The sequence below is a fragment of the Emys orbicularis genome, chromosome 16, assembly GCF_028017835.1.
Source record: "Emys orbicularis isolate rEmyOrb1 chromosome 16, rEmyOrb1.hap1, whole genome shotgun sequence".
NCBI classification, from domain to species: Eukaryota; Metazoa; Chordata; order Testudines; family Emydidae; genus Emys; species Emys orbicularis.
The window spans coordinates 12290860-12318703 of NC_088698.1; the positions used below are offsets into that span (position 1 = coordinate 12290860).

Consider the following 27844-nt stretch of genomic DNA (forward strand, 5'->3'; position numbering starts at 1 on the left):
AAATAAATGAACCTCAAGCTTTGGGGCATAAACTGATCAGCTTTGAGGGTCAGGAACGAATCCTCTCCCATAGAGAGCAGCATAGGCTCACAGTTAGCCTGTGGGATTAAGCTTTATGAATTCCTGCATCTTAACCCAGCCCCAGCCTTCATGGCTGCAGATGGCAAAGGCAGAGGCGGAATTTGTTGGTGGGCCCGTGCATGTGTTTCACACCCTGTGTGGTGCACAGCTCAGCTCCACACAGGGCCGGCTGGGGCGGCAAAAAAGCCAGAGCCGGCCCTGTGTGGAGCTGAGCTGTGCACCACACAGGGTGTGAGAAACATGCTCGCCCCAGGCAAAAAAGCCTCCCGCCGCCCCCTGGCGGGGGAGCATGGCAGGGGAGGGCGCCGAGCCCGGCCGCAGCCCCGCTTTCCCCGGCTGGCCGGAGCGCCGCGGGGAGGGCAGCGAGCCTGGCCAGGGCCCCGCTCTCCCCGACCAGCCAGAGCGCCGGGAGGAGGGCAGTGAGTCCGGCCGCGGGCCCGCTCTCCCCGGCCGGCCGGAGCGCCGGTGGGAGGGCGGCGAGCCCAGTCGCGGCCCCGCTCTCGGGCCAGAGCGCCGCCCCCCTCCAGGTGCCGCCCCAAGCACATGCTTGGTAGGCTGGTACCTGGAGCCGGCCCTGGCTCCACAATGGCTCTGCATGTGAGCATGCAGTGGCTGGTGGTGGGAGCAGGGCTGGAGCATCTGCAGCTGCACAGGTCTCCTCCTTGCCCTGAAGGCAGGAGGGGTGAAGGGGGGTTGAGGTGGTGACAGTCTCAAGGAGAAGTTTCCTCAGTGGCCTGGGGGAGAGGTTTTCTTCCTCCAGCATCTGCCCAGCTACTCAGGCTGAGTGCTGTGGAATGGATTTGCCCCTGAATATTTTTGTTTTAGTTTCCCTGTTTGTAAAATGCGGAGGATGATACTCAGTTGCCAGGCTGACTGGGGAGTCATGAGGATATGTTACTTACTGACTGTAAAGTACTTTAAAGGTAAAGTGTGCTAAGTAGTGTTGTTATGTACAGCATGGCACAATTAGCCAGATGCATGACTTATATCACCCCTCTCCTTGTGGCAGAATACCTGACTAGATGGCACTCCCTGTGTTCCTTGAATAAATGTTTGCCCTAAAATCTAGTAGAGCTGAGGACTAACATCCCTCTTAAGCCTTGTCTGCCCTGGGATTTTAGGATCAGATTTTCAAAAGCACCTAAGTGATTTAGGAGCACAAATTCCGTTACATGACTTTCAATGGCACATCTGCTCCTAAGGCATGTAGGCACTTTGGAAAATCCCCCCCCTCCCCCCCCCTCCCCCAGCACTGGTGCAGCATGCTGCACTGTTGCAAACTCCTAATAGAGATATGAATTACACTGATGAGGCATGAATTTGTTGGGAATTGGTTACCCTGATTTCAAATTATGTCTACTTTAGGGGTTTGCATTGGTGCAGATGTGTTGGTAACTAAAATCCCAGGCCGTATTCACGAAGTTGCAAAATCCATGTCATTACAAGAGCTAATTGTTTCTCCAGCTGACCAGTTGAATGCCAATTACTTTGACAGATATTCATGGAATTTGTGTAAAATAAGGTGTCATCTTTGATTCCTGTTTGTCCTCAACTAGGCAGACCAGTCATACCAAGCATCTTTGTTGCACTGGAAAGGTGAGGCTTGAAGAATAGCATTGACATAAATAAAGACAAAAGAGTTATTAAACAAAACTCTTCCTGGATATAATGCAAAGGTTATCAAAAGACTTGGATGGTCTGGGATTTAAGAACTTTGTTGAACTGTTTTCGCATACATAAAGTCACAGGCCTGAAGAGGTGGGTAGCCAGATTTGGCTAGGATGGATCACTGACAGATTTCTGGAAACCATTGTAAAAACTGCAGAAACAAAGAAGTTAACTTCAAAAATCCACTGGCAGTTAAAATAAAGCAGGTCTGGGCAACCAAGGAGACGAGATCTGTCTTTATTTTGCATGTGCTTTTATTCTTTTGTGCAGTGCAGTGCTTGGGGGAGTGGGGGGAAAGAGATGATATCAATAGAGATGATCTCTTAAGCATTCCCTAAATGGTCTTTCCTTTTATTAGGCAGATATGTTCTCTGGAGCTATATTTATCCAAATGGCCATGGGGCTAAATCTTTATTTGGCAATAATCATACTGCTGGCTGTTACTGGTCTTTACACGATCACAGGTGAGTTTGTGGAACAGATAGATAAATTAAAAACAAGTTAAAAGGGGATCCAGAAAGATGAAAAGGGGAGTGGGGTGTAAGTGGGAAGAAATGAGAGCATGAAAGGGGAGAGGTGTATGTGCATGAGAGAGAGAAGGGGACAAGGAGAGGTGATTCCCTCTAAGGCATTAGCAGAGGGGCTCACACATTTTTCTGGCCTTTCTTTGCCTTTAGGTGGTCTTGCTGCTGTGATTTACACAGACACTTTACAGACCATCATCATGCTGGTGGGATCCTTTATTCTCACAGGATTTGGTAAGTAAATCTGATGAACGAGAGCTGGAATGATCAGCTACAGCCCCCAGTGTCCTGTGGAAGTGGATCCAGCACTGTGGAGTCCTGACAGGTTAACAGCTGAGGCACTCCAATTGCTTCATGTATTTGCTGGGGGAAAGGGGAGAGCCGCATTGCTAAGCCCGCCTGTCATCCTGACCATTGCACCTTCAACACATGCGGGAATGTATAATATTAAAGTAGGACCAAGGTTCTGAGTCTGTGGTCCATGGACGTCTGGTGCTAAGTGGGAAGCTGGTTGGACATACAGTATGGCTGTGCCTTGTTTCCAGCTGCTAAATTGCATGATGAAAGCTCAAATACATTAAATATTTATGCAAGTTCTGTAGTTACCATAGGGATGACATTGAGAGTGGCAGAGGAGGTGGGCCATGTGATTGTGAATAAGAGGTTGGGTATCCACAAGATCGCATAGGTACTAAAATGCAGTCCACCTGTGAAACAGAACCCTGTATTTAGGGGTCAGCCTACATAATTAATCAAGAGGAGGTAGTAAAGGCAGGGAGCCCTGTGAGGCTGTAATTTCCTCTCCCTTACATTGTAGCTTCTTACTGCTTGGTCTTCCTCTTCATAAGCTTTTCAGTTAAATGAAGTTGTCCCCCTGCTTCACAATAAACATTTCGGATTTACTTCATCTGGTGGACTCTGCCTCTGGTCCTCACCTGGGTCAGGCAGCCTGGAGATATTCTACCTACATTATACTTTCTGGCAAGATGTAAGCAGGCATCTGGGGCATGGGAAGGACAGGAGTATAAAGGAATCTTTAGAAGGAAAGTCACTGTGGCTCCTTGCTTTTGAGAGTGTTCATAGCACATATTTTGATGTCTTCTGACAATGTTGATCTCTGTTGGGCAGGTTTGTCACACTGATAGCATGGAGTTTTCTCCTGGGACTCTTCCATTCCATCAGGAATTTCAAGCATCTTTGTTGTTTTTCAGCATTTGCCAAAGTAGGAGGATATGAGGCCTTTATGGAGAAATATATGAATGCAATTCCAGGAAACACCTCATATGGAAACATTAACATTGACCCAAAATGCTACACCCCTCGGGCAGATTCTTTCCACATCTTCCGAGACCCAATCACTGGAGACCTGCCATGGCCGGGGCTTACCTTTGGCTTGAGCATCCTTGCTTTGTGGTACTGGTGCACAGATCAGGTAGTGTAAAGGCAACAACTGGAAATTCAGAGCATTCTAAAATCTGCAGTGTAGTTGGACTGATCTCTCTCCCTCCCCACCCCCCCATGCCTTTATCTCCTTAGGGCAAGGTGATTTTTCTCTGTAGCTTTTAAATGCTCAGCCCTTTCTATGTTAAGTCAGTGAGGTGTGTGTGTTCCTTTATTACCCTTTGCATGCCATGCTGAGCATATGCTTTGTGTGTGATGCTTTTCTCCCTTTCTTGTGACCTGTTAAATGAACATTGAGGATCTAGTTTTCAAATGTGGGCATCTTAATAGGACATCAACATAAATATAATGACCTTTATCAATTTGGGTATAGACCTGGCTTCCCATCCAGCTGTACTAGGTGTATCTTGTATGTGTGCTGCTGGAATCTCCTTGCATAAACAATGCTGGGCAGATGGTCTGTGTATGTCAGTCCCCCCGTGCCAGGCTGGGGGACTGTCCATCTCTTTCCTTTCCTTTCCTTCTTCTCCTTAGGTCAACAGTCCTTCCAGTCTCCAAAAATTATCAAACTGGTATGTTTCAGAAGGAGAATGTACTATTGTAATTGTGTAGTATTGCATACCATGTATTCTTCCAGCCCCCAGCTGGTGATCAGATTGAAAGCCTTTATAATTTGTATCCTAGCTAGTGTAACTGTGTCTGCCGTTCTTATTCATTTAAATGTCTAATCCCTTTTGAATCTTCCTAAGCTACTTGGTTCAATAATATCCGGTGGCAGGGAGTCTCTCAGGTTAAACGTACACTGGACAAAAGTGTTTCCTTTTATCCATTTAGACTTGTTCTAAGGCCTTCAAGTGCCCTTTTGTTTTTCTAGTAATGGGAAAGGGCAAATTGGAACACCGTTTAAAGAGCCCATTGGTGCCTTGGTGTGCCCGGCATCGTGTGTGGGTGACAAAGCTGGAGTCATTCACATCTACTGTCTCATTGACAGGTTATTGTTCAGCGATGTCTCTCAGCCAAGAACATGTCCCATGTGAAGGCCGGCTGTGTCATGTGTGGGTACCTGAAGCTGCTGCCCATGTTTGTGATGGTGATGCCTGGGATGATCAGTCGAATTCTGTACACAGGTAAGACCTAGTACTGTAGCCCCCTCATTCTCTTCTCACTCCTCTTCCAGCCCCACTCAGTTTTCTCTTCACTGTTCCTCCCCTCCACTCCTTCAGCTCCTCTCCTCACTCAGACCCCCAAAAGACATGCACACACCAGCTGCTCCCACAAAATAAGAAGCTACTGCTCTTTCTCCGTCCCCTGCTCAGGGCTCCACTGTCCCTGGTGCAGAACAGGAGTCACAGAGTCTGTCTCTTTCCTGCCCTCTTTGTTGGTAGCATTCCTGCTCTACCTGAGTGGGTGAGAAACACTCCTGTATGTGACTGACAGACTTCACAGGGCAGAGGGAGGGGTGCCTGGATCCCAGAGAGGAGTGTTCCCAGCGCATGGAAATGCCTGTGATTTGCATGCTGCTAGAGCTCAGTGTGAGCACAATACCAGTTGGTTTTTTCCCTCTCCACTGAGCTGTGTGTACAACAACAGAGGAGAGCAGGTGGTCTGAGCAGGAGAGGGCCTTTCAGAGCACACACTTACTTTGCCCTGGCCCCTGAGCCCCGATTTTGTAGTCCTCACGTTATTCAGTCCCGACTTCCTGTGCAGTTCTGCGGATGCAGTTTTGGTGGCTTGACCTCAGCACCATCACTATTCCCCGGCTAGGAAAGAAGTGATGCAGGAATGGAATTCCTTCCCACAGCTGCAGAGCCAAGGGAGATATCAGGCAAATAAATCCAGTGGTTTAGCATGGAGATGGGTTTGGGAAGTTCTCTTGATTTTTGGGTAACTTGCTGCTATGACCCCAGGTAACCCTGTCTTGTTATCTTTTTCTCAGACATGGTGGCTTGTGTCGTGCCCTCAGAATGTGAGAAATACTGTGGCACCAAAGTTGGCTGTTCAAACGTTGCTTATCCAAAAATGGTGGTGGACCTTATGCCGAATGGTAAGATGCTGGTTGTGATAGTGTTTTTGTGGGAAAGACATGGATGGCAGATTAATAGAAGTTGGGTGTTGTGGGGGAGAGATTCCCAGAGCTGGAATTCGGCTACCAGAACTAGGGGCCTGCATTCTCATTTAGTCAATTTGACATCATTAAAGTACTACAGCACTTCCTTGAGTTATCAGGGCTCAGCTATTGTAGGCCCTAGATCGTTCCAATATACACAGTATATTCCTATACATGCCATGCATTATGTCATAGATGCCAGATGGTTACAGACTAGCCGTGACAATCTTGCTTATTTGCAAACATGAGCCAATAAGACGCTGCTGGCATTGGCCTTGTGAGAGGGGTAAATCTGGCCTACAGTTGCCAGCTACTAAGAAGCTGCCTCTGCCAGGATCTCTGGGGATGTACTTGCAGTTCCTCTGCTAACCTCACTGGGCTGGGAAGAGAAAGTATAGCCCTCCTGGTGTACAGCCATTGGTACATTATAAGGCCTATTCAATTTTGCAGAACAATGCACCTCTGGAGGGAGATAGGCATACATACAAGGAAAAACAAGAAACTTCTGCAGACAAGTATAGGCCTTCATGTTATGCCTGTGGTTTGCAAATGGACCACTAAGAAGGGATGGGTTTGTGCAGACTTAGGAGGGCTGCTTCTCAGCTGTCTGAATTAGGATAAGCTACTTGAGGGAGGCTGCTTGTGCAGGACTCAGCCTGAGGTCTGTTTTCCTCACTTCTCACTGGCAACAGTCTCTCACTGTAGAAAAGTCGCATCATTCCTGGAAGAGGAGCTGGGAGAGCCAAGCCCCATACACATGGGGCCTCTGCTTTACCGGGGCCTCTGAGTTTGGCAGATTTTAGAAGGGTACAGCAGGGAACATTTGAGAACTCAGTGCATGCTGAGAAGACTGCCCCTCCCTGGGAAGAGACTGCTAGACAGTGCTGCAGCTGGGTTTGGCCTCAGACTGTTAAGGAGAAGGGTTACAAGAGAAGCGAGCTGAAGAAGTAGCCTGCTAGACGCAGGGATGTGAGCACAGAAGGCAAAGGGAAAGATGGCCAGGGAAACATGAGAGTAGGAAGGTCTGTACAGAGAAGGGACAGATAGTTGCCCTGACAAAAGAGAGCACCTCAAGTTAAATTCAATAAAAGGCAGCAGGGCTTTGTGGAGGGTGTAGGATGTGCAATGCCAAGATGAAAAGCTTGGCTTTCAATGAGATCCAAAGCAGCTTAGACCTATAAACTGAAGCAGCAGCTGTCACCCATCAGCAACTCAGTGGGCACCTGCCATTTCTCTCAGACAGGAGGAAATGATCATCCATTGCATCCGAGCCTCGTTTGTGAGCTAGGGTCAAAAAGGTAGAGTGGTCACAAGGGGCCATTGACTTTAAGATCTAAATCTAGAATACATTTTTAAAGTTTACCCTGTCGTAACTGTAAGCTGAGTTTGGCTCAGGGACTGAGAATTGAGATCACTGACATTTCCCTATTAGGTAGACCTCTGATTATCAATGTCTGGGTTTCTTACCGCTTCCCTTGATTGGTTTTGCTATGCCCTTGTGGAGTCCTCTCTTGCAAGTTGCATGTAATGCTGGTATCTTCCCTTGAGTATCATAATGCTGTTCAATCATGTACCCTCTAGGGGCAATTCCTGGGCAGTGTTCTTTCTCTCCCACTGACCCAGAGTCCAATCAGGCAGTATAAACGACAAGAGTGTACGTTTCTGGGAGTGTCTCTTACCCCTGACATTGCAAACAAGGATCTCCTATCTGAGTAAATACACACAGGCATTATCCATCTCCTAACAGCCCAGCCTGGGTATTATGTGGTATTTTAAATGTTGTGCTTCCTGACCGAAAAGGCACCATTACCTTCCATCTGCAGTAGGGTACCATGAAGTTGTCATAAGCTGGGCATGCTTCATTTACTAACAGATAGCTGGGTTGGGGGTGGTCAGACCATGCACTCAAAGAGATGTCACTTATGGGAGCTTTCCCAGTGACTGACCCTCCCCAGCTCAGGTGGTGTCTCTCTCTGTGTTTCAGGTTTGCGAGGTCTGATGTTGTCAGTCATGTTGGCCTCTCTCATGAGCTCCCTGACTTCCATTTTTAATAGTGCTAGCACTCTGTTCACCATGGACATCTACACCAAAATACGATCCCGGGCAACTGAGAGAGAGCTCATGCTGGCTGGAAGGTAAGTGTTACTGCGCCCCTTCCCAGCATTAGGAACCTAATGAAATATTGGAGCCATCACAGACTGCACCCTTCCAAGTTCACCTTTAAGTGCCTTGATGAACAACCTTTCACTGAATGCATATGATGCAGCAGTGACCTCTTGTGGCTTGACTGCTTAATCTCATGTGTCTTTCTCGATATTCAATGGGGTAGTTTCCAGGCCATTTAAAGATTAATCTGAGGTGTCTATTCCCTACAGATATCCCAGGGGATCTATTTAAATTTCATTCCAAGATGACAGTTAGACAAAGCTACAGCATCAGTAATATTCACTAGCTATGCGCTGATTTCTCTTTTATTCATCTCTCTCTGCTGTTTTATTGATTGCTGTGTTTATTTGTGACTTATTGATTTATTGTTTGGGAGCAGAGTTCTCATTTTGAGTTGACTGAGAGCTGATGGATCGGGTGAGATTTCATTGCCGGTTGGTCTTTTTCCCCAGTGCTGATGGCTGATTACTGTTGTTTTTGCTCCTGTTTTAATGCTGGTTGAATAACACAATGACTTGTTAAATTGTTGATTGGTTCATTGTGATTTCTGTATTTCTGATTGATGTTTATAAATAGGTGGCTAACAGATTTTTTTTATTGGCTGTATTTGCAGGTTTTTTATCTTAGCTTTAATTGGTGTCAGCATTGCTTGGATTCCTGTGGTGCAGTCAGCTCAGAGCGGGCAGCTCTTTGATTATATACAGTCTATCACCAGCTACCTGGGGCCACCCATTGCTGCTGTCTTCCTGCTTGCTATCTTCTGTAAGAGGGTCAATGAGGAGGTGAGTACAGGCTAGGAGAAGAGCTGTGTGTGCAGAAGTTCACAAAAGACATTCATCTGTGCACTGGGACAACTGCCCTTTCTTAGTTTCAATGCATTTGATTCTCAATTTCTTTGAGGCTATTCCTGCTACAGGCCAGAGCCTGAGGTTCCAAAGCAGAATGCTTGAGGGGCTCTTAGCTCAGTTGAGGAATCCTCATACTCCCCTTCCACCACATATATGTAAATGTGCATGGACTTCATTGGACTTTATTGGCTCCTAGACAGCTGTGAAGCTGGAACCACCTACTGTTTCATTGTGACTTGTGCTGAAGGGATGATTTCTGGGAAACAGTGCTTTAATGCAACCTTCTAGGTTCTCCGTGGGTTCTGTAGGCTTCAACAAGGAAGGGGAAAGTCCTGTGGTTAAGCTGCTGGACTGGAATTCACGAGATCTGGGTTCTATTCCCAGCTGTGCCACGGACTCCCTGTGAGAACTTAGGCAGGTCACTGCTGGCTTGAATTTCAGAGGTGCTGAGCACTCAGAACAACTCCCTCAGAAGTCAGTGGGACCTGTGCGCTCAGCACCTCTGAAAATCACTCCAATAATAGCTCTGTAGCTCAATTTCCCCACTTGTAATGCTGAGGATAATACTTGCCTATGGTCCCCATGAGGATAAATTCATTCATGTTTCTAAGGCGCACAGATGCGATGGTGAGGAAAGCCAATAGATAAACAATATAACACTGTTTCCAGGTGGGATTGGCGCTTTCTAGTTACTTTGACTCCTTTCTAACACTACTCTTTCTCTGGACATTGGTGAATATACTACTAGTGCTTAGATACTTCCTAATCAGGGATGTTCCGTTTCCAGTCACTGCTTGGTTGAACCTCATGGTTAATGGATCGGATCCTGAAGTCCTTATTCAGGGAAGTCTTCCACTGATTTCAGTTGGAATTTTGCCTGAGTAAGAGTGGATTAAGAACTAGTAAGACTCTCTCAGCATTTGGTCAAAAGCGCAGTCTTAATTAGAATAAATACTGGGAACAAATAAAAGTCACAGAGATTTGAAGCACTGCCTGGATCATGGACCGATATTTATTTAGTATCCAAGATTAGACTTTTCTGAAAAGTTCTTATTTTTATGATAAATTGAGGTTCTCATCTTGTCTTATTCCAATACTTTTTAGTGATATTTTTTTTCTGACCATTTAATAATAAATTTGTTCTAATTAGAAAGTTTCCAGCAGGATTTATAATTCTGTACCACTGTCATTAGTTGTCTCCTTTTTAGCATATAGGCCAAATTTACTGCTGGTGTAAGTGGGTGCAATTGCATTAAAGTCAATAGGGCTGCACCTGTTTACTTCAGAAGTGAATTTGCCTCTGTATATTTTGTTTATATTTACGATATTCAGAATAGAGAGCGACAGACAGAGTAAACACGTGGATAAGGAAGGACAGTGCTCTGAAGGTTCAAAGGTTTTGGTTCAGATAATGCTAGGTGCTCATCTGACATTCTCCAGACTTCAAAAACAGCTTGTATGTGAGCTGTGTTGTAGGGGCAGGGGATTTTACTCTCTTCATAGTTATTAAAGTCAGAAAGGACCTTTTATGATTATCTTGTCTGCATAACACAGGCCAAAAAATATCACCCAAGACCTGGGGCAGGATATAGTTATCAATCTTATTGGCATATGTCAAGATGGGAGAAGATGGTTATTTATCTGTATTGTAACTGTTGTTCTTCAAGCTGTGGGTGTACATATATTGCACTCAGGTGTGCACGTGTCCATTGCACCAAAGCTGGAGAACTTTGCCTAGCAGTACCCACAGGGGTGGCGCTGCCCCAATCCCCCCTCAATTTCTTCACACTGGATGTCAAGAGTAGAAACTTTGATGTAGAGGGGACAGAAGGTGGGTCATGCAATATGCATTTCCCTCCTCCCATCTTGAAGAACAAGTTACAATATAGGTAAGTAACTATATTTTCTTCTTCAAATGGTTGTAGATGTGTATTCCACTCGTGACTCACAAGCTGTACTCATAGGAGGTTGAACTTGGAATATACTTAAAGATGATTGCAGGACTGCCCTCCTGAAGTTTTATCTGATGTAGATGGAGTGGTAATTGCATAACGCTTGGTAAAAGTATGTATAGAAGACCAGGTAGCAGCCCTGCAAATGTCCAATATTGAACCATCACTGATCAGTGCTATTGACATCACTTGGGCCCTCGTCGAATGAACCCACAGTCTCTGTGGAGGCACAGTCTCAGCTATTTCATATGCAGATGGAATGCAAGAAGTCATCCATGGAAACTATTTGCCCAGAAATCGCCTGTTCCTTCATTCAAAGTGCATAGGAGATAAACAGATGAAGCAATACCCGAAGAGGCTTAGTACAGTCGAGGTAGAATGCCAACCATTGCCTCGTATCCAACAACTGAAGGCTGTTCATCTGTGTCGGAGTGCGGTTTAGGAAAACATCAGTAAATAAACCATTTGGTTAAGATTAAACTACGAAACCACTTTCTAGAAATTTTTTGGATGCGGCCATAAAGCTACTTTGTCATTGAAAAACTGTCTGTACTGGGGCTCTGCCATTAAGGTCTGCAGCTTGCATACTCTTGTAGATCTCATAGCTATAGGGTAGGCTGTCTTTTCATACCGGAGGGACAGAGAACGGAGATTTCAATCAACACCCATAAGGGCAGCCAGGACACTATGAAGGTCCCACAAGGGAACTGGCTTTTTCACAGGCAGGTGGAGATGAATGATTCCCATTTGAAATCTCACCACCATGGGGTTTTGAGAAAACTGACTTTACTTGGATGGGTGGATGAAATGCCAAAATTTCTCCCAAGTGAACCCTTAATGAGCTGAGGAAGAGACCAGGATACTGAAGGTGTAATAGGTGCTCCAAAATGCCCTGAATACCAACCAGCATTGGCTGAATTCCCCGAGCAAATGCCCAAACTGAAAAATGTTTACTAAGGCGACTTATTTGGTTAAGTGGAGAGGGCTTCCTGCTGTTAAGCAACACCTGATGAACAGCTTCTGAACATCATTCCTCCTCCTCCTCATCTAGCCATGGTAGCATCCACACTGAGAGATGCAGAATATGAAGTGCTGTATGCAAAACTCGACCTAGTGCTGAGTCTGTAGGTTGGGATGAAGAGATATGGGAGGCCAAACTGATAGACTGAGAAGGTTGGAGAACCAACATTGCCTTGGCCAGGCTGGAGCAATGAGAATCAGTTTGGCATGGTTCAGTTTCAGCTTGAGAATGTACTGTGGGGTGATTGGGATCAGAGAGAAGGCATACATTAGAGCTGATCCATGATTGATATGGAAAGCGTCAGTTAAGGAGCCTGGACCAAGATCTGCTCAAGAGCAAAATGAATGTCACTTCTGGTTGTCTTGGCAAACTGGTCAACAGTTGGGAATGCCCCATTCCACAGAGATGGACCTCAGTACAAGACTTCAGAGACCACTCATGATTTTGGGAGAAATTCCTGCTGAGGTGATCTGCCAAGTGATTCTGAGCCCCAGGTAAGTGAGTGGCTGTGGGAATGATGCTCTCCGAGATGCAGAACTGCCAGTACTTTATTGCCTCCTGACACAGCAAGTTGGAGTGAGCTCTACCCTGCTTGTTCTCATAATATATTGCAGGGTTATTGTTAAGCACATGAACCGCTGTACTACTGATGTGATCCCAGAAGGCTCGGCGGCATTGTTAATGGCCTGAAGCTCAAAGACATTGATGTGGAGGGAAACTTCTTGTTCTGAGCACAAGCCCTGAATTTTCAACGCTCTTAGATGTGTTCTCCAACCTATTGATGATGGCATTGGTGACTATAGTCCTGGTCAGTGGAGGACATGCAAAGGGAACATCCTGGCATATATTGCTCAGAACTGCTATAGGGAGTCCAGGATCTCCAGAGGCACTTAGACAAGACTGTCCAACAATTGACAGCTTTACATTTGAAGAAGGCAAAAGCACAGTCTCACATACTGGTCTACGAAAGTGCATGCAGCCATATGATGTATATGATGCAGCCATATGATGGAGTCCCTAAAAGCCCTTTAGTAGTCCTGCTTAGTCTTATGAGACCTCTTCCTTGGAGGACCTGAGGAAGGAGAACAGTTTCTGTTAGGAGAAGCACTGAATCTTGAGCCAGGAGTCACATTTCATGTCTGCTCTGAAAGAGAACATGGAGCTATATGGTTTGAAGAAGTCCCTAGTGCTGAGGGCCTCACGGCCTACTTTGAGAGGTGTTGTTTCCGATGCAAGTTCCTCGCTAACCTGAGTCCTCCTCTTAAAGGACTTGCATATAGAACACCTCTCCTTATTGTGCCCTTCTCCTAGGCACAACAAACACCATGGATGAGGTTCACTGTTGGGGATAGCAACCCCATACAATAGACAATGTTTAAATCACGGTAAGAGCATCACCCAGTGCAACAAACTAGCTATCTTAACTATTTTAACTAAACCTAAGGGTACTACTAGACTACACTAAGAAAAAAACGGTTACTTACCATCTCGTAACTGCTGTTCTTCGAGATGTGTTGCTCATGTCCATTCCAATAGGCGTGTGCATGCGCCACATGCACAATTGTCAGAAGGTTTTACCCTAGCGGTACCCGGCGGGTCGTCTGTGGAGTCCCCTGGAGTGGTGCTTTCATGGCAGTGTATATAGGCCCCTGCCGATCCGCCGCCTGTTCAGTTCCTTCTTGCTGGAATACTCCGACAGAGGGGAGGCGGGTGGGATTTGGAATGGACGTGAGCAACACATCTCGAAGAACAACAGTTATGAGATGGTAAGTAACCGTTTTCTCCGAGTGTTTGCTCATGTCCATTCCAATAGGTGGCTCCCAATGGAGGAGGGGTCGGAGTTCACCGAGTTGCTGACTGAAGTACTGCCCTGCCGAAGGCCGCATCGTGTCTCGCCTGTTGAGTGATGGCATAGTGTGACATGAAGGTGTGGATGGAAGACCATGTTGCTGCCTTGCATATGTCCTGAATAGGGACTTGCGCAAGGAATGCGGCATGTAGCATGTTCTGATGCAGGACGTGATCCACGATGAAATGCGCTGAGATGAGATGGGAAGCCCTTTCATCCTTTCAGCGATTGCAATAAAGAGCAGTGGTGACTTATGAAACATCTTCGTGCATTCAATGTAGAAGGCATGGGCACGCCTGGCGTCCAGAGAATGAAGTACTCGCTCTCTATTGCTGGCATGAGGTTTAGGAAAGGATACCGGTAAAAATATGTCCTGGTTTACATGAAAGTGTGAGACTACCTTGGGTAGGTACGCTGGGTGAGGGCGTAGTTGCACCTTGTCTTTATAAAAAAAAAAAAAAAAAAACGTGTAGGGAGGCTCGGAAGTCAGCGCTCTGAGTTCAGAGACCCTTCTGGCTGAGGTGTTGGCCCCCAGAAATGCCACCTTCCAGAACAGGTAGGATAGAGGGCAGGTTGCCATGGGCTTGAAAGGGGGCCCCATAAGTCTGGAGAGAACCAGGTTGAGATCCCACTGGGGAACGGGCTGCCGCACCTGCGGATAAAGCCTGTCCAAGCCCTTGAGAAACTGACCAACCATGGGATTTCCAAAGCCCAACCTACCCGTCATGCCTGGGTGGAAGGCTGAGCTGGCAGCCAGGTGCACCTTAATAGATTATATCACCAACCCCTGTCGTTTCAGGTACAGAAGTGTGGTCTTGCGTGATGAGGTCCGGGAGCATAGGAAGGGCTACTGGCCTGTCCACTGATAGTTTCAGCAACGTGGTGAACCAGTGCTGGCAGGGCCACGCTGGTGCTACGAGGATCACCAAAGACCTGCTGGACCTTGTGTATGAGCGGGAAGGGTGGGAACGCATATAGCAGATGACTCATCCATGGGAGGTGAAAAGCGTCTGCTATGGAGCCAAGGCTGTGGTTCTGAAAGGAGCAGAACAGCTGGCACTTTCTGTTGCTCCGCATCGCAAACAGGTCCATGTGGGGATAGCCCCACCTCTGGAAGATGGAAAGGGCAATGTCCGCTCTGAGTGACCACTCGTGAGTGTTGAACGAGCGGCTGAGGTGGTCCGCTAGTTCGTTCTGTGCTCCTGGAAGATATGAGGCTTGTAGCTGGATGGAGTGTGTGATTCAGAAGTCCCACTGTCGGAGAGCTTCCTGGCACGGGGGAGAGGAGCGAGTACCGTCCTGTTTGTTTATATAGAACATCGCTGTGGTGTTGTCCATCATCACTCAGACACACTTGCTCTAAAGATGGGCCTGGAACATCTGGCAAGCCAGGCGAATGGCTCTCAGGTCTCTGACATTGATAGGCAGCGATAGTTCTGGTTGTGACCACAGGCCTTGAGTTCTGATACTGCCCAGGTGTGCTCTCCAGCCCATCTCCGATGCGTCTGTGACCAGCGACAGTGAGGGCTGAGACTTGGTGAAGGGCACTCCCGTACAGACCACCTGAGGTTGTAGCCACCAGTTGAGGGACTCGAGAATCGGGGGCGGGAGGGTCACCAGTCTGTCCAGAGGGTCCCGGCTTGGTCTGTATACATTCGCCAACCAAGCCTGGAGGAGGCGAAGGTGCAATCTGGCGTGTTGTACTACATACGTGCAGGCCACCATATGCCCCAGAAGCTTCATGCAGTTTCTGGCCATAGTGGTTGGAAACCGGCGGAGGCTCTCAATGATGCCCCTGATGCTTTGGAACCGGAACTCGGGCAGGGAAGCTCTGGCTTGAGTGGAGTCCAGGAGAGCCCCAATAAATTCTATTTTTTGGGTTGGGGCTAGGGTAGACTTGGGCCCGTTCAGAATGAGCCCCAACTTGCTGAAAGTGGTGTGTGCCAACGCCATGTGCTCTTGCACTTGCACTCGAGAATCGCCCTTGATGAGCCAGTCGTCCAGGTACGGGAAGACCTGTACCAGGCGTTTGCAGAGAAAGCCCGAATCGGAGTACAGTGAACTGGTAGTGTCGGCTGCTGACCACAAATCTCAGGAATCGTCTGTGCACCGGAATAATCGATATATGGAAGTACGCTTCCTTCAGGTCGAGGGTGGCGTACCAGTCCCCCAGATCCAGAGAAGGAATGATGGTGGCCAGAGAGATCATACGAAACTTCAGCTTTCTTATAAATGTGTTGAGATTTCGCAGATCCAGAATAGGACTGAGCCCACCTTTGGCATTGGGGATGAGGAAATATCGGGAGTAGAATCCCCTGCCCCATAACTCCCGAGGAACCTCCTCTATTGCCCCTAGAGCAGAACCCAACGGTGCTGGGGAGCGGTACCGAAGCAATGGGGCATCATAGTGGGCTTGCCCTGGTGCCAGATTGGTGGTGCCGACATTGGTGCCACAGACGGTGCTGCCATCAGTGCTGCAGACGGAGCCGCAAGTGATGCTGACGTCAGTGCCCGAAGTGGTGCAGCAGATGTACTAGGCATCGGCACTGCAGGATGAGCCAGGGCTTGTGCCATCTGCACCTGAACCAGTGCCTGGGAATGCAAGGCTGGGGACTGTGTCGTTATGGCAGTCAAGTCCTGTGCTGCCTTGAAAGTATCTGGTGTGGAGGGAAGGTTCAGGTCCTCCTCCAGCACCTCCCGGACCGGGGAGTCCACCGATACTGGACTCGATGGACCTCCCCTCGAGGCCAGAGTAAACGGTGTTGGGACTGATAGAACAGCCTTCTGGTGTCCCGGCGCGGGACGCACGACACTGGTGTCCTGTTTGCTCTTCTCGGTGGGGGAAAGGCCTCTTTGCCTTTTTCTTCTTATGCGGCACTGGGGATTGTGATTGGGGTCGCACTGATGAGCCCGCCTTGCACACTGTGGAGCGGTGCCGATGCTCCTTATGTGGGTCCTTCCTCAGTGCCGAGGTGTCCTGCACCGAGGCAGCTGCGCTGTGCATCGAGGCTGCTGGTGCCGCCTCTTGTGCCGGTTGAGGCTGGAGAGCGGACTTCATTAAAAGGAGTTTCAGCCGATAGACTCTCTCCCTTTTGGTTCTGGGCTTGAAGCCTCTGCAAATACTACACTTGTCCTGCAAATGTCCCTCTCCCAGGCACTTCAGACAAGCGGCGTGCAGATCCCCTCTGGGCATAGGCTTACCACACCTATCACACAGCTTGAACCTGTGGGGCAGCTGCATGCCCTGGCGAGGGGGAAAAACTTAGGCGGGGGGGGGAACCCCAACTTAAACTAACTACTATAATAACGATTAACAACTATGTACAGGAAAAAACACTAAGAAAGCACTTGCTAAAGGAAGAGACAAGTTGCTCCAACGACCGTCACTGGCGGTAAGAGGGAACTGAGCAGGTGGCGGGTCGGCAGGGGCCTATACACGCTGCCATGAAGGCGCCAATCCAGGGGGCTCCACAGCCAACCCGACGGGTATCGCTAGGGTAAAACCTTCCAATGATCATGCACGTGGCACGCACACACACCTATTGGAATGGACGTGAGCAAGCACTCGAAGAAGAAGAGCTATATAAAGTTAAATTCCCAGAGAAACTGAGATAAACAGTGTGAGGTAAATCACCACACAGAATGCTCCGACTCTAGTTGTGGGCAGTGAGAAGGATCTGAGAAGGGTAGGGGCAGTGCTGCCCTTAAATAGAGAGGGAAGGGGCTGGAGCCCCAGGGCCTGTGCACCACCCCGATGACTACTGCTAGGCAAAGTGTTCCAGCTTTGGTGTGATGGGTGTGCACCCATCTGAGAGGAATACACATCTGCAGCCACTTGAAGAAAAATCTTTACTTCTAATGTCTGAGTGCAAATTCCATGTAATTCTTGAGAGAGAATTTCTTTTAAAAACAAGTTCTGCAGTGCTGCTATTCTTTTTTAGAACCCTTGCCAATAACCCAGCTAACAAAGTAGCAAGTATAGGCTAGCACTCCCAAGCCACCCTACAGTTAACCTGTGTGTAATTTCAATGTGGGAGGCAGGGCTCAAGGTTTGAAGATGCAGTTTTATACAGAAAAGACAAGAATTACTTTTAAAATCAGGAAAAGCATTTGGCCTTTTCAAAGGCTTTTGGAGATTCTCCTGATGTTCTAGCCCAGTACATTTTAATAACTGGTTTGGTTCTGGCCAATAAGAAGGCTCATGTTCTCTCTATTCTTAACCACTTGTTGCTGTAGGTTGCTCACATGTCCAATGGCAGCATTACATATTGCACTGATATTAAGAGATTAAAAGAGGTGATGTATTTCTATATCCTCAACAGCTCTTTCTGATAATTCTGCGGGTCACTTTCTTTTGCAGGGTGCCTTCTGGGGCTTGTTCATTGGACTGGTAGTTGGGCTGTCTCGAATGATTGCAGAGTTTGCCTATGGTCCTGGAAGCTGTGTAAACCCCAGCAACTGTCCAAAGATAATTTGTGGAGTTCATTACCTTTACTTTGCTATAATCCTTTTTACGATCTCCACCATCGTCATCCTGGGTATCTCACTGATAACTAAACCCATTCCTGATGTACATGTGAGTATTGTTGCCCCTCCTGCTCTTTTATTCCCACTCCTGCTCCCCGAGATACCGGCGAGCTATGAAAAAAAAATCACTTTAATTTACACTTTACGAGTATTAATAAGTATATTCAATCCTAGAATTTAGAGTATGCAAATCATACAGGATCCTCCCATCTAATTGGGTTCAGAGTGAAATTTTACATCTTCCCCAAATTATTCCTTGGTCCTGAGATCTCTGGAAATGCAGCACTCTCGGCTACATAAACAAGGTTCTGGAGATTATTCTGTAATCAGAAGTACCTTGAAGACATTATATAGTATACAATGTGGAATAATACTGGAATTTGATCCCTAAGAGCCACAAACAGTAGGTGGTGCATTTTCTGTGGTGTAGCAAAGCTTTCAGGAATGAAGTTGTTAAGGAAGGGAAACAGGAATTGTCTCCTACAGTATCTCCCTACTCTTATGAGATCCCTAATAATCCCTGCATATTACTTAGCAAACATTCATGACCCCCAAATCTGATAGCCAAGATCAATGGCTATTAGCCAGGATGGGCGGGAATGGTGTCCCTAGCCTCTGTTTGCCAGAAGCTGGGATTGGGTGACAGGGCATGGATCACTTGATGATAACCTGTCTGTTCATTCCCTTTGCGGCACCTGCCATTGGCCACTGTCAGAGGACAGGACACTGGGCTAGATGGACCTTTGGTCTGACCCAGTCTGGCCGTTCTTATAGCGATCTCCATGTGCTGGTTTCAGTATTCTAAGGCTGCAGCTTTGTAAGCTCATTTTGTTTAATGGCAGCTCTATGGCTTGTGCTGGACTCTGCGGAACAGCAAGAAGAAGCGTATTGACCTGGATGCAGATGAGAGGATTGAGGGACTTGAGAGTAAAGATGATGAATCAGGTGATTTCTGAATAAAATTCTGTTAAGATTTGTAGAAGCCAGCAACGTATTTGAGGTCCCTAACTTCATTCCTGAAGAAACAATGAAGTGCCTTGTACTCCCTTGAAAACAGATGCTGAAGGGCTAGTATGCACAGAGTTAGTGCAATAATTTTTCACCACTGTTGGTCTGGTGGGTCTGATGTAGATTGGGAGTGAAATGAATTACATGATGGAGTCTAGTTCCCTGTTGATTTTTGTGCGTAGCACAAAAGACTTCATGTAATTAGATGAGAGGCTCAGGGCTAGAACAAAGTGAGTGGGTGGTGCTGGTCAGGGGTGATGGCAGAGTTGAGTGAAAGGACTGAATGAAGATGCATTTGGAAGTGGTGTAGGCCGGGGGTTAGGTTTTGGAACAGCAAAGGGTGGTGCACAGCAGGGAGAAGATGTTTTCCCAGAATTGCACTGGGGAAACTTGCACAAAACTCTGCCTGGCTCCAGGCTCTGATACCAAGCACCACTGAATTCAGCCAGTTAATACAAAGAGAAAAAATACAAAAACAGTTGAATAAGTAGAGAGAGAGAGCTGCACGGTGACCTGCTTCTCAGTCTCAGGCTGAAGAGTCAGGGCTGGAGTCTCTAGCCTGCTAGGGCCTCTGTGCACCATGTAAACAGGGCAAAGTTGCCTTAAACCAGCCAGAAATAGCTGGTAGGGAATTGCTCCTTGCAAGGGATGTCTTTTCCAGCAGAACGTTGGAGCTGCCTCCCGTGTAGCTACCCTCCCTAACCTTACCTGTGTAAGAGCCAGAGGGAGCATGTTGAGGAAGGAAAGTGGGTGTAGCTGCCCCTGCTGCAGATGGCAGTGTAGTGGGAGAGGCCGGGGGTGAAGATGTGGCCCATTACTCTGTACCCAACACTTTTCAGTCCTGTCGCAAATCATGTATATTTAAGTATTTATAATGTGCTTGAATCAGCTTAGTGATTTTTAGCATTTGTGAGCTACCAGTGTTTTCAGCTATATCACTGCTAACTGGGAACAAACTGTTCTTCTTCGAGTAGATGCAGGCCCATATTCCACTTAGGATGTATGCTCGCTCGCCCAGCACACTGGAGCAGGCGTCTCTCCGAAGAAACAGAGGAGCTGCTCCCTGTCAACTGTGCTGAGGAAAAGGTTGCATAAGACCAGTTGAGATCGCTCCAGGTCTTGGGGTGACTCTTCCGCCTCCCCCAGGAAAAACACGGACCAGCACGGAGTTGATGCTGGCACACAGGATGGTACAGGTATCTCCATCCCTTCCCTGGTACTGAGTAGGGAGGTCAGAAACCCTGTACTGTTGACTCTGGTTCCAGCCTCCGAGTGTCTGTTTAGTCCGGTACCAATGAGGGAGATGCTGGTCCCGACTTTTTCCACATTGACAGCACACCAGGCAGCTACAGACTTCTGCTTTTCTGTCCCACCCTTTCCTTTGGTCCAGGATTTTGCCAGGGTTGTGTCATCTCTTGCCCCATTGATTGAACAAGCCACTGACCCCTCAGGTCTGTTTGCACTGCACCCCAGCGTTCCCCTTCCCCATGTTGTGGAAGCAGGGCTGGTACTGGAATTGATACAGGGGACCTCAGTACCGGGAAACTCCTCAGACCTCTGCAGTTGGCTCTGCAAATGCTTCTATGGTGGCTTTCACTGGCCTTGACATCAGTATCATAAGACACCCCAATATCACTGCTCAATTCGGGACCAACAGCCACTTCTGCAGTGCCACCTCCTGCCTTGTTCCGGGCGATGGATGAGTCAGTTTTGCGTCTCGCTCCCTTTGGTCTCGCTCCGCCCTTATCTCCAGCATCCCGAGGCTCCTCTGCGTCTGAGTCGGTGTCATCATCCTCCTGTTCTCCATCGCCTGACCAGCATTGGGGACTGTTGATGGACTGTTACAGGTACCAGGATTGGCACACGTCTTGTGGTCAGGATGGAGGGCCCTGGCCCGGCACCTACTGGCCACCAATGCCTTACCTATGTCAGTGGCCTCCATGGAATCCGTGGAACACCCCTCAGTTTTGGAGGTTCTGCTCTTCGTCTTGCTCAAAGGCGAGATCATCAGCCAGGATGTGGTGGTGACTGTCCATCCGCTGCAGGCCCAGGCACTGGCGGTCCTTCACCCTGCAGAGCCTCCGGAGTCCTCCCATACAGGCCCATCAGCTCTGGAACAGGATCTGGTTTGGCTCAGCTAAGGGGCTCATCATCATCTTCAGACGAATCTGTGCTGCCCAGCTCATCCTCCCCTTTGGTACCGGAGGATTTTAAGGTGTACCAAGGCCTTTTGCAGCAGGTAGTTGCTTCCCTTGGTATCCAAGTGGAGTTTTTGCAAGAGAACACCCACAAATTAGTGAATATCTACAGCTGTCTGCCCTGGTAGAGTTGCCCTCCCTACCAATGATGCACTCCTTGAACCAGTTAAGGCCCTCTGGAGCATGCTGGCTTCGGTACTGCCTGCAGCTAAGCACATGGAAAAGCATTGTTTCATTCCCATGCAGGGATTTGAGGGGTTTTACTCCCATCCAGCCCCAAATTCCTTAGCTGCAACTGTGGTGAATAACAGCCTGGCAGGGCTGGTTTCAATCCAACCCCAAGAATAGGGATTCTATAGGATTGGATCTCATGGGCAGGAAGATTTACACCTCCTCTTCCTTACAGATTTGAATGGCTAATCAGCAAGCCTTACTATCCAAGTACGATTTTTTTAACTGGACAACTGTGTCAAAGTTTGCAGAGCAGCTCCCGGAGGCCTCGCAAGAGGAATTTGGGGCATTTGTCACTGAGGGCTGCTTGGTGGCTAAGACGTCCTTGCAATCCACACTAGAGGTCACGGACACCTCAGCCAGAGTGATGGCCTCCACGGTCACCATGAGGAGGGCTTCTAGCTGCAGAATTCGGGCAGTGCCCCTAATGTCCAGCAAGCCATTGAGGATTTGCCCTTCAACGGCTAAACACTGTTTTTGGACAAAATTGCTGCACTTCTTTGATTCCCAGGCCACCCTGCGGTCCTTGGGGTGTACACGCCAGCAATGCAGAGGCGCAACAGCAGTATTGTCTGCAGTGCATGTTTGGCCAGCCTTTCGCTCCTCTGAGGCAATGGGACTACCCCAGAAAGAGGGCTAGATCCCACAGGAGAAAGCAGTTGGACTCGGGGTTTGGCCCCTCCCTGGTGCCCTCCACATGCCCATTTTGATTCCTTGGTCCAGAGCACTGTTCCCATCCTTGCTCCTCCCTCCTCATCTCCCCTTTTTTGGGGACAGGCTGGCCTGTTTTCACAATGTTTGGGGCTTGATCACCACTTACAGCTGGATCCTAAGCACTGTCAGATTGGGTTATGCCATCCAGTTTCTCTCCACACCATCTCCACATCCTCCCCCCCAGTCCCTCTTCAGGGACCCCTCTCTCATGAGATACTGCTCCTCAAGCAGGTCCACTCTCTACTGGCTTTTGGAGCGATGGAAGATGTTCTGCAGGAACACTGGGGTCACAGCTTCTACTTCCAGTACTTTCTGGTACCCAAATCCAAGGGAGGAGTAAGACCCATGCTTGTCTTTCGCGGCCTCAACAAATATATCGGGTACATGATGTCCCAAATGGTTGTCTGTCTAATATTCTCCTTGCATCGTCTCAGAACGACTGGTTTGCTGCTCTGGACCTTCAGGACGACTACTTCCATTTGGCAATTTTGCTGAGCCACAGAAAATTCCTTCGATTCGTCATGGCAGAGCACCACTTTTAGTACACAGTGCTTCCATTCAGCCTCTCTTCTGCCTCCCCAGGTTTTTACGAAATGCATGGCCGTTATTACAGCATATTTCAGGAAGAAAGGAATTCACGTCTTCCTGAATCTGAATGACTGGTTACTGAGGGACAGAACTCCAGAGAGGAAGTTCTTGCTCACATCAGCACCACGCTGTGCTCGCATGGCTGTCTTGATCTCATCCTAAACACCAGGAAGGTAACCTTGTTCCCGCTGAGAAAATCGAGTTAATTGGGGCCCTCTTACATTCCATGATGTCAAAAGTGTTTCTGCCGACCGACCGTTCACCACCATCGCCTCAGTCTGCAGTCTGAGCCTTCCACAACAGTTCGGACGTGTCTGAGACTCTTGGGCCGCATTCCCAGTTGAATGCAGGTGGTCCAGTTTGCAAGTCTGTGCCTTCAACGCCTTCAAAGGTGGCTCAGGAAGGTTAACCATCCTACTCTTCACCCTCTAGACAGACTGGTCCATCTTCTTCCACTGGCCCTGGACTTCTTGCAGTGGTGGATGCATGCAGAGAACATTTGCCAGGGCATTCCCTTTATCCAGCTCTCGCCAACCATGTTGGTTGTTACTGATGCCTCTCTGAGGTATTGGAGGGCGCACCTGGGGTCACTGAAAGTACAAGGGCTGTGGTTGGAACAGGAGTCCTCACTCCATATCAACATGCTGGAGCTGTAGGCCATCTGCAATGCACATCATGCTTTTCGGGACCGTATCAGAGACTCAGTGGTTCATATACTTACTGACAATACTATTGTGATGTATTATGTGAATAAACAAGGGGGAGTAGACTCCAGGTGGCTCTGCCTTCTGGCGATCAGGCTGTGGCAGTTTTGCATCGAGGAGAGCATTATTTAAATAGCTATTCACTTGCCTGGGGTTCAGAATCATCTTGCAGAACATGTCAGCAAGTATTTTTCTCTGAGTCATGAGTGGTCCCTGAAGACACGTCCTCTGGGTCATCTTCACAGCTTGGGGCATCCTTTCCCCCAATCCCGATCATTCCTCAGGTCATCCTCAAACTCAAAGTGGATTGGGAAAAGCTCATTCTCATTGTCCCAGTGTGGCCGAGACAATGCTGGTTCTCCGACCTTCAACCTCCTGTACCATCCTCCCCATCCCGACTTACTCACTCAGAACCAACGCTGCATCTTGCATCCTGCACTCAGCTCCGTGCATCTCATGGTGTGGCTGCTCCATGGATGTGTGAGGAGGAAGAGCAGTGTACAGCAGCTGCCCAACAAGTCCTCCTTAACAGTAGAAAACCCTCCACCAGGATGGCCTATTCAGGAAAATGGAAGCTATTTTCAGTGTGGTCACGAGCCTATAGAATCCAGCAAATCCTGGCTTCTATTCTGGACATTTTGGAGTACCCACTTCGCCTTCAGTTATTGGGGCTTGTGTTTAGTACATTGAAAGTGCCTCTGGCAGTGATATCGGCATTTCATCTCCCTCCCCCCCCATTCAGAGCAGATCAGTCTTCTTCAGTGCCACGTTATCAAGAGTCTTAAAAGGGCTCCTTTGTCTACATCCTCTGGTCTGAGAGCCAGTTCCTCTGTGGGACCTTAACTCAGTCCTAGTGGCCTTAATGGGACCTCTGTTCGAGCCTCAGACATCTTGTCCCTTTCCACTTTTATGTCAGAAAATTGCGTTCCTGGTAGTGATAACATCTGCAAGGCAAGTGTGAGTTGCAGGCTCTAATGACAGAGCCTCCTTATACACAATTCTTGGAAGACAAAGTGACTTTGCAATTGCATCCCAAATTTTTGTCCCAAAGTGGTCTCTCAGTTTCATTTGACCCAGGTGATATATTTACCTGTGTTCTTTCCTAAGCCGCATTCCTCTCCACAGGAGCAGTGTCGCCACACCTTATACGTTAGGCAATGTCTGGCCTTCTGTCTGGGCAGGACATAACTGTTTCGTGCTTTGCCTCGTTTGTTTGTGTCATGTGCAGATGGCATGAAGAGTTAAGCAGTTTCTTCACCGACTGTTTCCAAATGGACAACATCCTGCATCAAGGCTGCATATGAAATAGCTTTGGCTACCCCCCTTCAGTAGGTGCGAGCTCTTTCTACAAGGGTGCAAGCAACGTCCATAGCATTCCTCTGTGACATTTCCATATTGGACATTTGCAGGGCTGCTACATGATCATAGATACAGATGTTCATGAACCATTATGGCATAGCTGCATCTTCCAGGGTGGATGCAGGCTGTGGTAGAGTGGTCTGCAGTCCTTGTTTAGGTAAACTCTGAACCCTGCCTCCTAGAGGGGATACTGCTTGTTAGTCACCTAAGTGGAATACATGTCTACATCTACTTGAAGAAGAAATGGTTACTTACTGCTTCAAGATGTGATGCAGATGTGTATTCCATGACCTACCCTCTGTCCCTTCTGCATCAGAATCTCGTTTCCAGGGATTTGGTGTGAGGGAACTCAGGGAGGGCCGTGGTGGCACTGCCTCATGTAGCTGGGGAGGGGCTGTGGTCACAGGGCATGAGCACTGCCCCTCTGCGGGTACTTTAAGGCAAATTTCTCCAGCTCTGGTGCACTGGGCCGTGCATATACCTAGGTGGAATACATGTCTGCATCAGATCTTGAAGAACCACAGGTACAGTAAATAACGATTTCTTAGTGAACTGGAAAGCACCAGGGCCGCCCAGAGGGGGGGGCAAGTGGGGCAATTTGGCCCAGGCCCCGCAGGGGCCCCCACAAAAGTTTTTCGGGGCCCCTGGAGCGGGGTCCTTCACTCGCTCTGGAGGCCCTGGAAAACTCTCGTGGGGCCCGGGCCCCCGGAGCTTCTTCCATTCCGGGTCTTCGGCGGCAATTCGGCAGCAGGGGGTCCTTCCACTCTGGGACCTGCTGCCGAAGTGCCCCGAAGACCCGCGGCGGGGGGTCCTTCTGCCCCGGGACCTGCCGCCGAAGACCCCAGGCCCCCTGAATCCTCTGGGCGGCCCTGGAAAGCACAGGGGTTTGTAGGGTACAAAAGAATTGACTGTAATGCTATTTGGTGGTTATGAATCACTCACTTCATAGGTCTGCTGTGGAATTACAACATTCATCCTAGAGAGCTTTTGAATCATTAAGACCACAAATTTGGGGCTGTTATTTCAATTACAAGAGTCTCTAAAGAATGCTTTGTATCACCGAGACCTTGTTTTAATGCCAGTCTACTAGATCCTCACACACCATGTTTCTTGACCTTTGTGCTATTCTCTTTATCACAGAAGACGGCGATGAAGGACAAGGGATCTTGAAGAAGGCCTACAACTGGTTCTGTGGCTTCGATCAGAAAAAAGGGCCCAAACTGAGCAAAGAGGAGAAGGAAGCGATGGAGAAGAAACTGACTGATACTTCCGAGGAGCCATTCTGGAGAAATGTTGTGAACATCAATGGGGTCATTCTGTTGGGTGTGGCTGTATTCTGTCATGCCTTCTTTGCATAAATCCAACCTTATGCTCCAGAGTTTTTATGAAGGTCTAACTCAAGTTCATTTTCCTTTTGAATTTGCACTGTATTCTTCAAAAGATAAACAACACTACACTAGATCCACGTATCAGACTAGTTAGCTGAGATTTAATTCATTACATTGATTTATTCATTGTTATTTTTAGAAGTTGGTGAAACTAGTTTGATTTCTATGCCCCTTTTTTCTTACTTTCCCTAAAGTGATCCTGGGTTTTCTTTAGTTCAGCTATATGGAGCGCTGTGCTATAGATTCAGGATGAATGAATCCTTTCAAAATATAGGCTGCCTTATGTAAGTTCCCTATGCATGACATTTTATTGATGTATTCCTTTGATACTATAGCTATGGGTTTTTTTCAATAGAATTTTTCTCTCTCTAGTCTCTGTTCCATATGTTATGCTATTTTTCAGTGGACTTTTCCCCTCTCTAGTCTTTTTTCACTCTTTCTCCTAAGTGGACTATGAACCCCGGTAGCTTCTGAGTTTAACTTTTGTATTTGTGCTATTTGAGTCGGTTTGAAATTAGGCAAAACAAGTCTGGCCAGTCCTAATAAGAGTTGTGTTTATGCCTGACTCTTCAAGATTAGCTTTAAAAGTTCATACACAGACTGTGCATTTAGTTTTAATATGAATTTATCCTTGAATGTGAAAGCTCTATTTATAAAAATATATTCTTGTTGATTTTGATTCCCCAGCATGATACGTCAAAGTTAGCATCCATTTACATTGACTGTAGACCTCCATTTTATAAGGAAGGCCCTAGTGTACTCTTAATTCCCCTTCTTAGTGGATTTACCACCTGGTAATTCTTTATCATGGGTGAATGTTCTAAGCATCAGAACACTGGCCTTGTGTCTTGCTTCCAAGTACACAAAGACATTACAGTATTTTTCCTGTCAAATTATGAATCTTCCTTCCCTGACAATTTTGCTACAAAATTTCATTTATGCCATGAGTAAGACTGTTACACTGTAGTTTCCCCAAGGAAAACAGTCTCTGCTCTCACACCATCTAAACAATTCCAATTGTCTTCACCTTATTTGGGAGTGTGAGACAGTGATGAGGCAATGACCTTGGTTTGGGTCTCAGAGACCAATATGGTGAGACAATGTGTGATACTGCAAGTCCAGGTTGAAAAGTGAAAATAGATAGAACTTCTTACCATCTAATTCATCTTCCCCAGGAGGCGTGGATACAGAGAAGGCACTTGGGAAATTCCCAGTTGGCACAGCTTTGTTGCCTTATGTACTACAGCTTCCTACACAGCGAGGTGTAACATGCATCTCATCTACCTGCAGTATTGTACAGCATTGCGAACTGTGCTGCAACATGTAACAGGCAAGCCAATGTGGTCTTCTGTAAATCCCTTTAACTTTCATCACACTGTGCTGTTGTCTCAGTCTGTTGCTACTTCAGAGGAGTGCATAACAGAATGTACTGTCCTCTTGCAGCTGCAATATGATCTTCAGGATAATTCTGTCTCCCTGCAGTATCCTGACATGTACTGCATAGTGCCAA

General features: G+C 47.7%; 1 protein-coding gene across 4 annotated transcripts in view; it reads left to right on the forward strand.

Moving 5' to 3' along the window:
* Positions 1–26304, forward strand: part of LOC135890595 (sodium/glucose cotransporter 1-like) — a 52910-nt gene extending 26606 nt beyond the window's left edge. For 2 of the 4 annotated variants that reach the window (XM_065418008.1, XM_065418010.1), the window contains exons 6-15: positions 2108–2213; positions 2427–2507; positions 3485–3705; positions 4666–4801; positions 5611–5718; positions 7766–7916; positions 8561–8729; positions 17978–18193; positions 18987–19089; positions 26087–26304. In XM_065418008.1, the coding sequence (XP_065274080.1) occupies positions 2108–2213; positions 2427–2507; positions 3485–3705; positions 4666–4801; positions 5611–5718; positions 7766–7916; positions 8561–8729; positions 17978–18193; positions 18987–19089; positions 26087–26304 (1509 nt within the window). Of the gene's footprint in view, positions 1–2107; positions 2214–2426; positions 2508–3484; positions 3706–4665; positions 4802–5610; positions 5719–7765; positions 7917–8560; positions 8730–17977; positions 18194–18986; positions 19090–20253; positions 20269–26086 lie in introns of all 4 variants that reach the window. The other 2 variants (XM_065418009.1, XM_065418007.1) reach the window with 2 other exon arrangements.
* The last annotated feature ends 1540 nt before the right edge of the window (positions 26305–27844 follow it).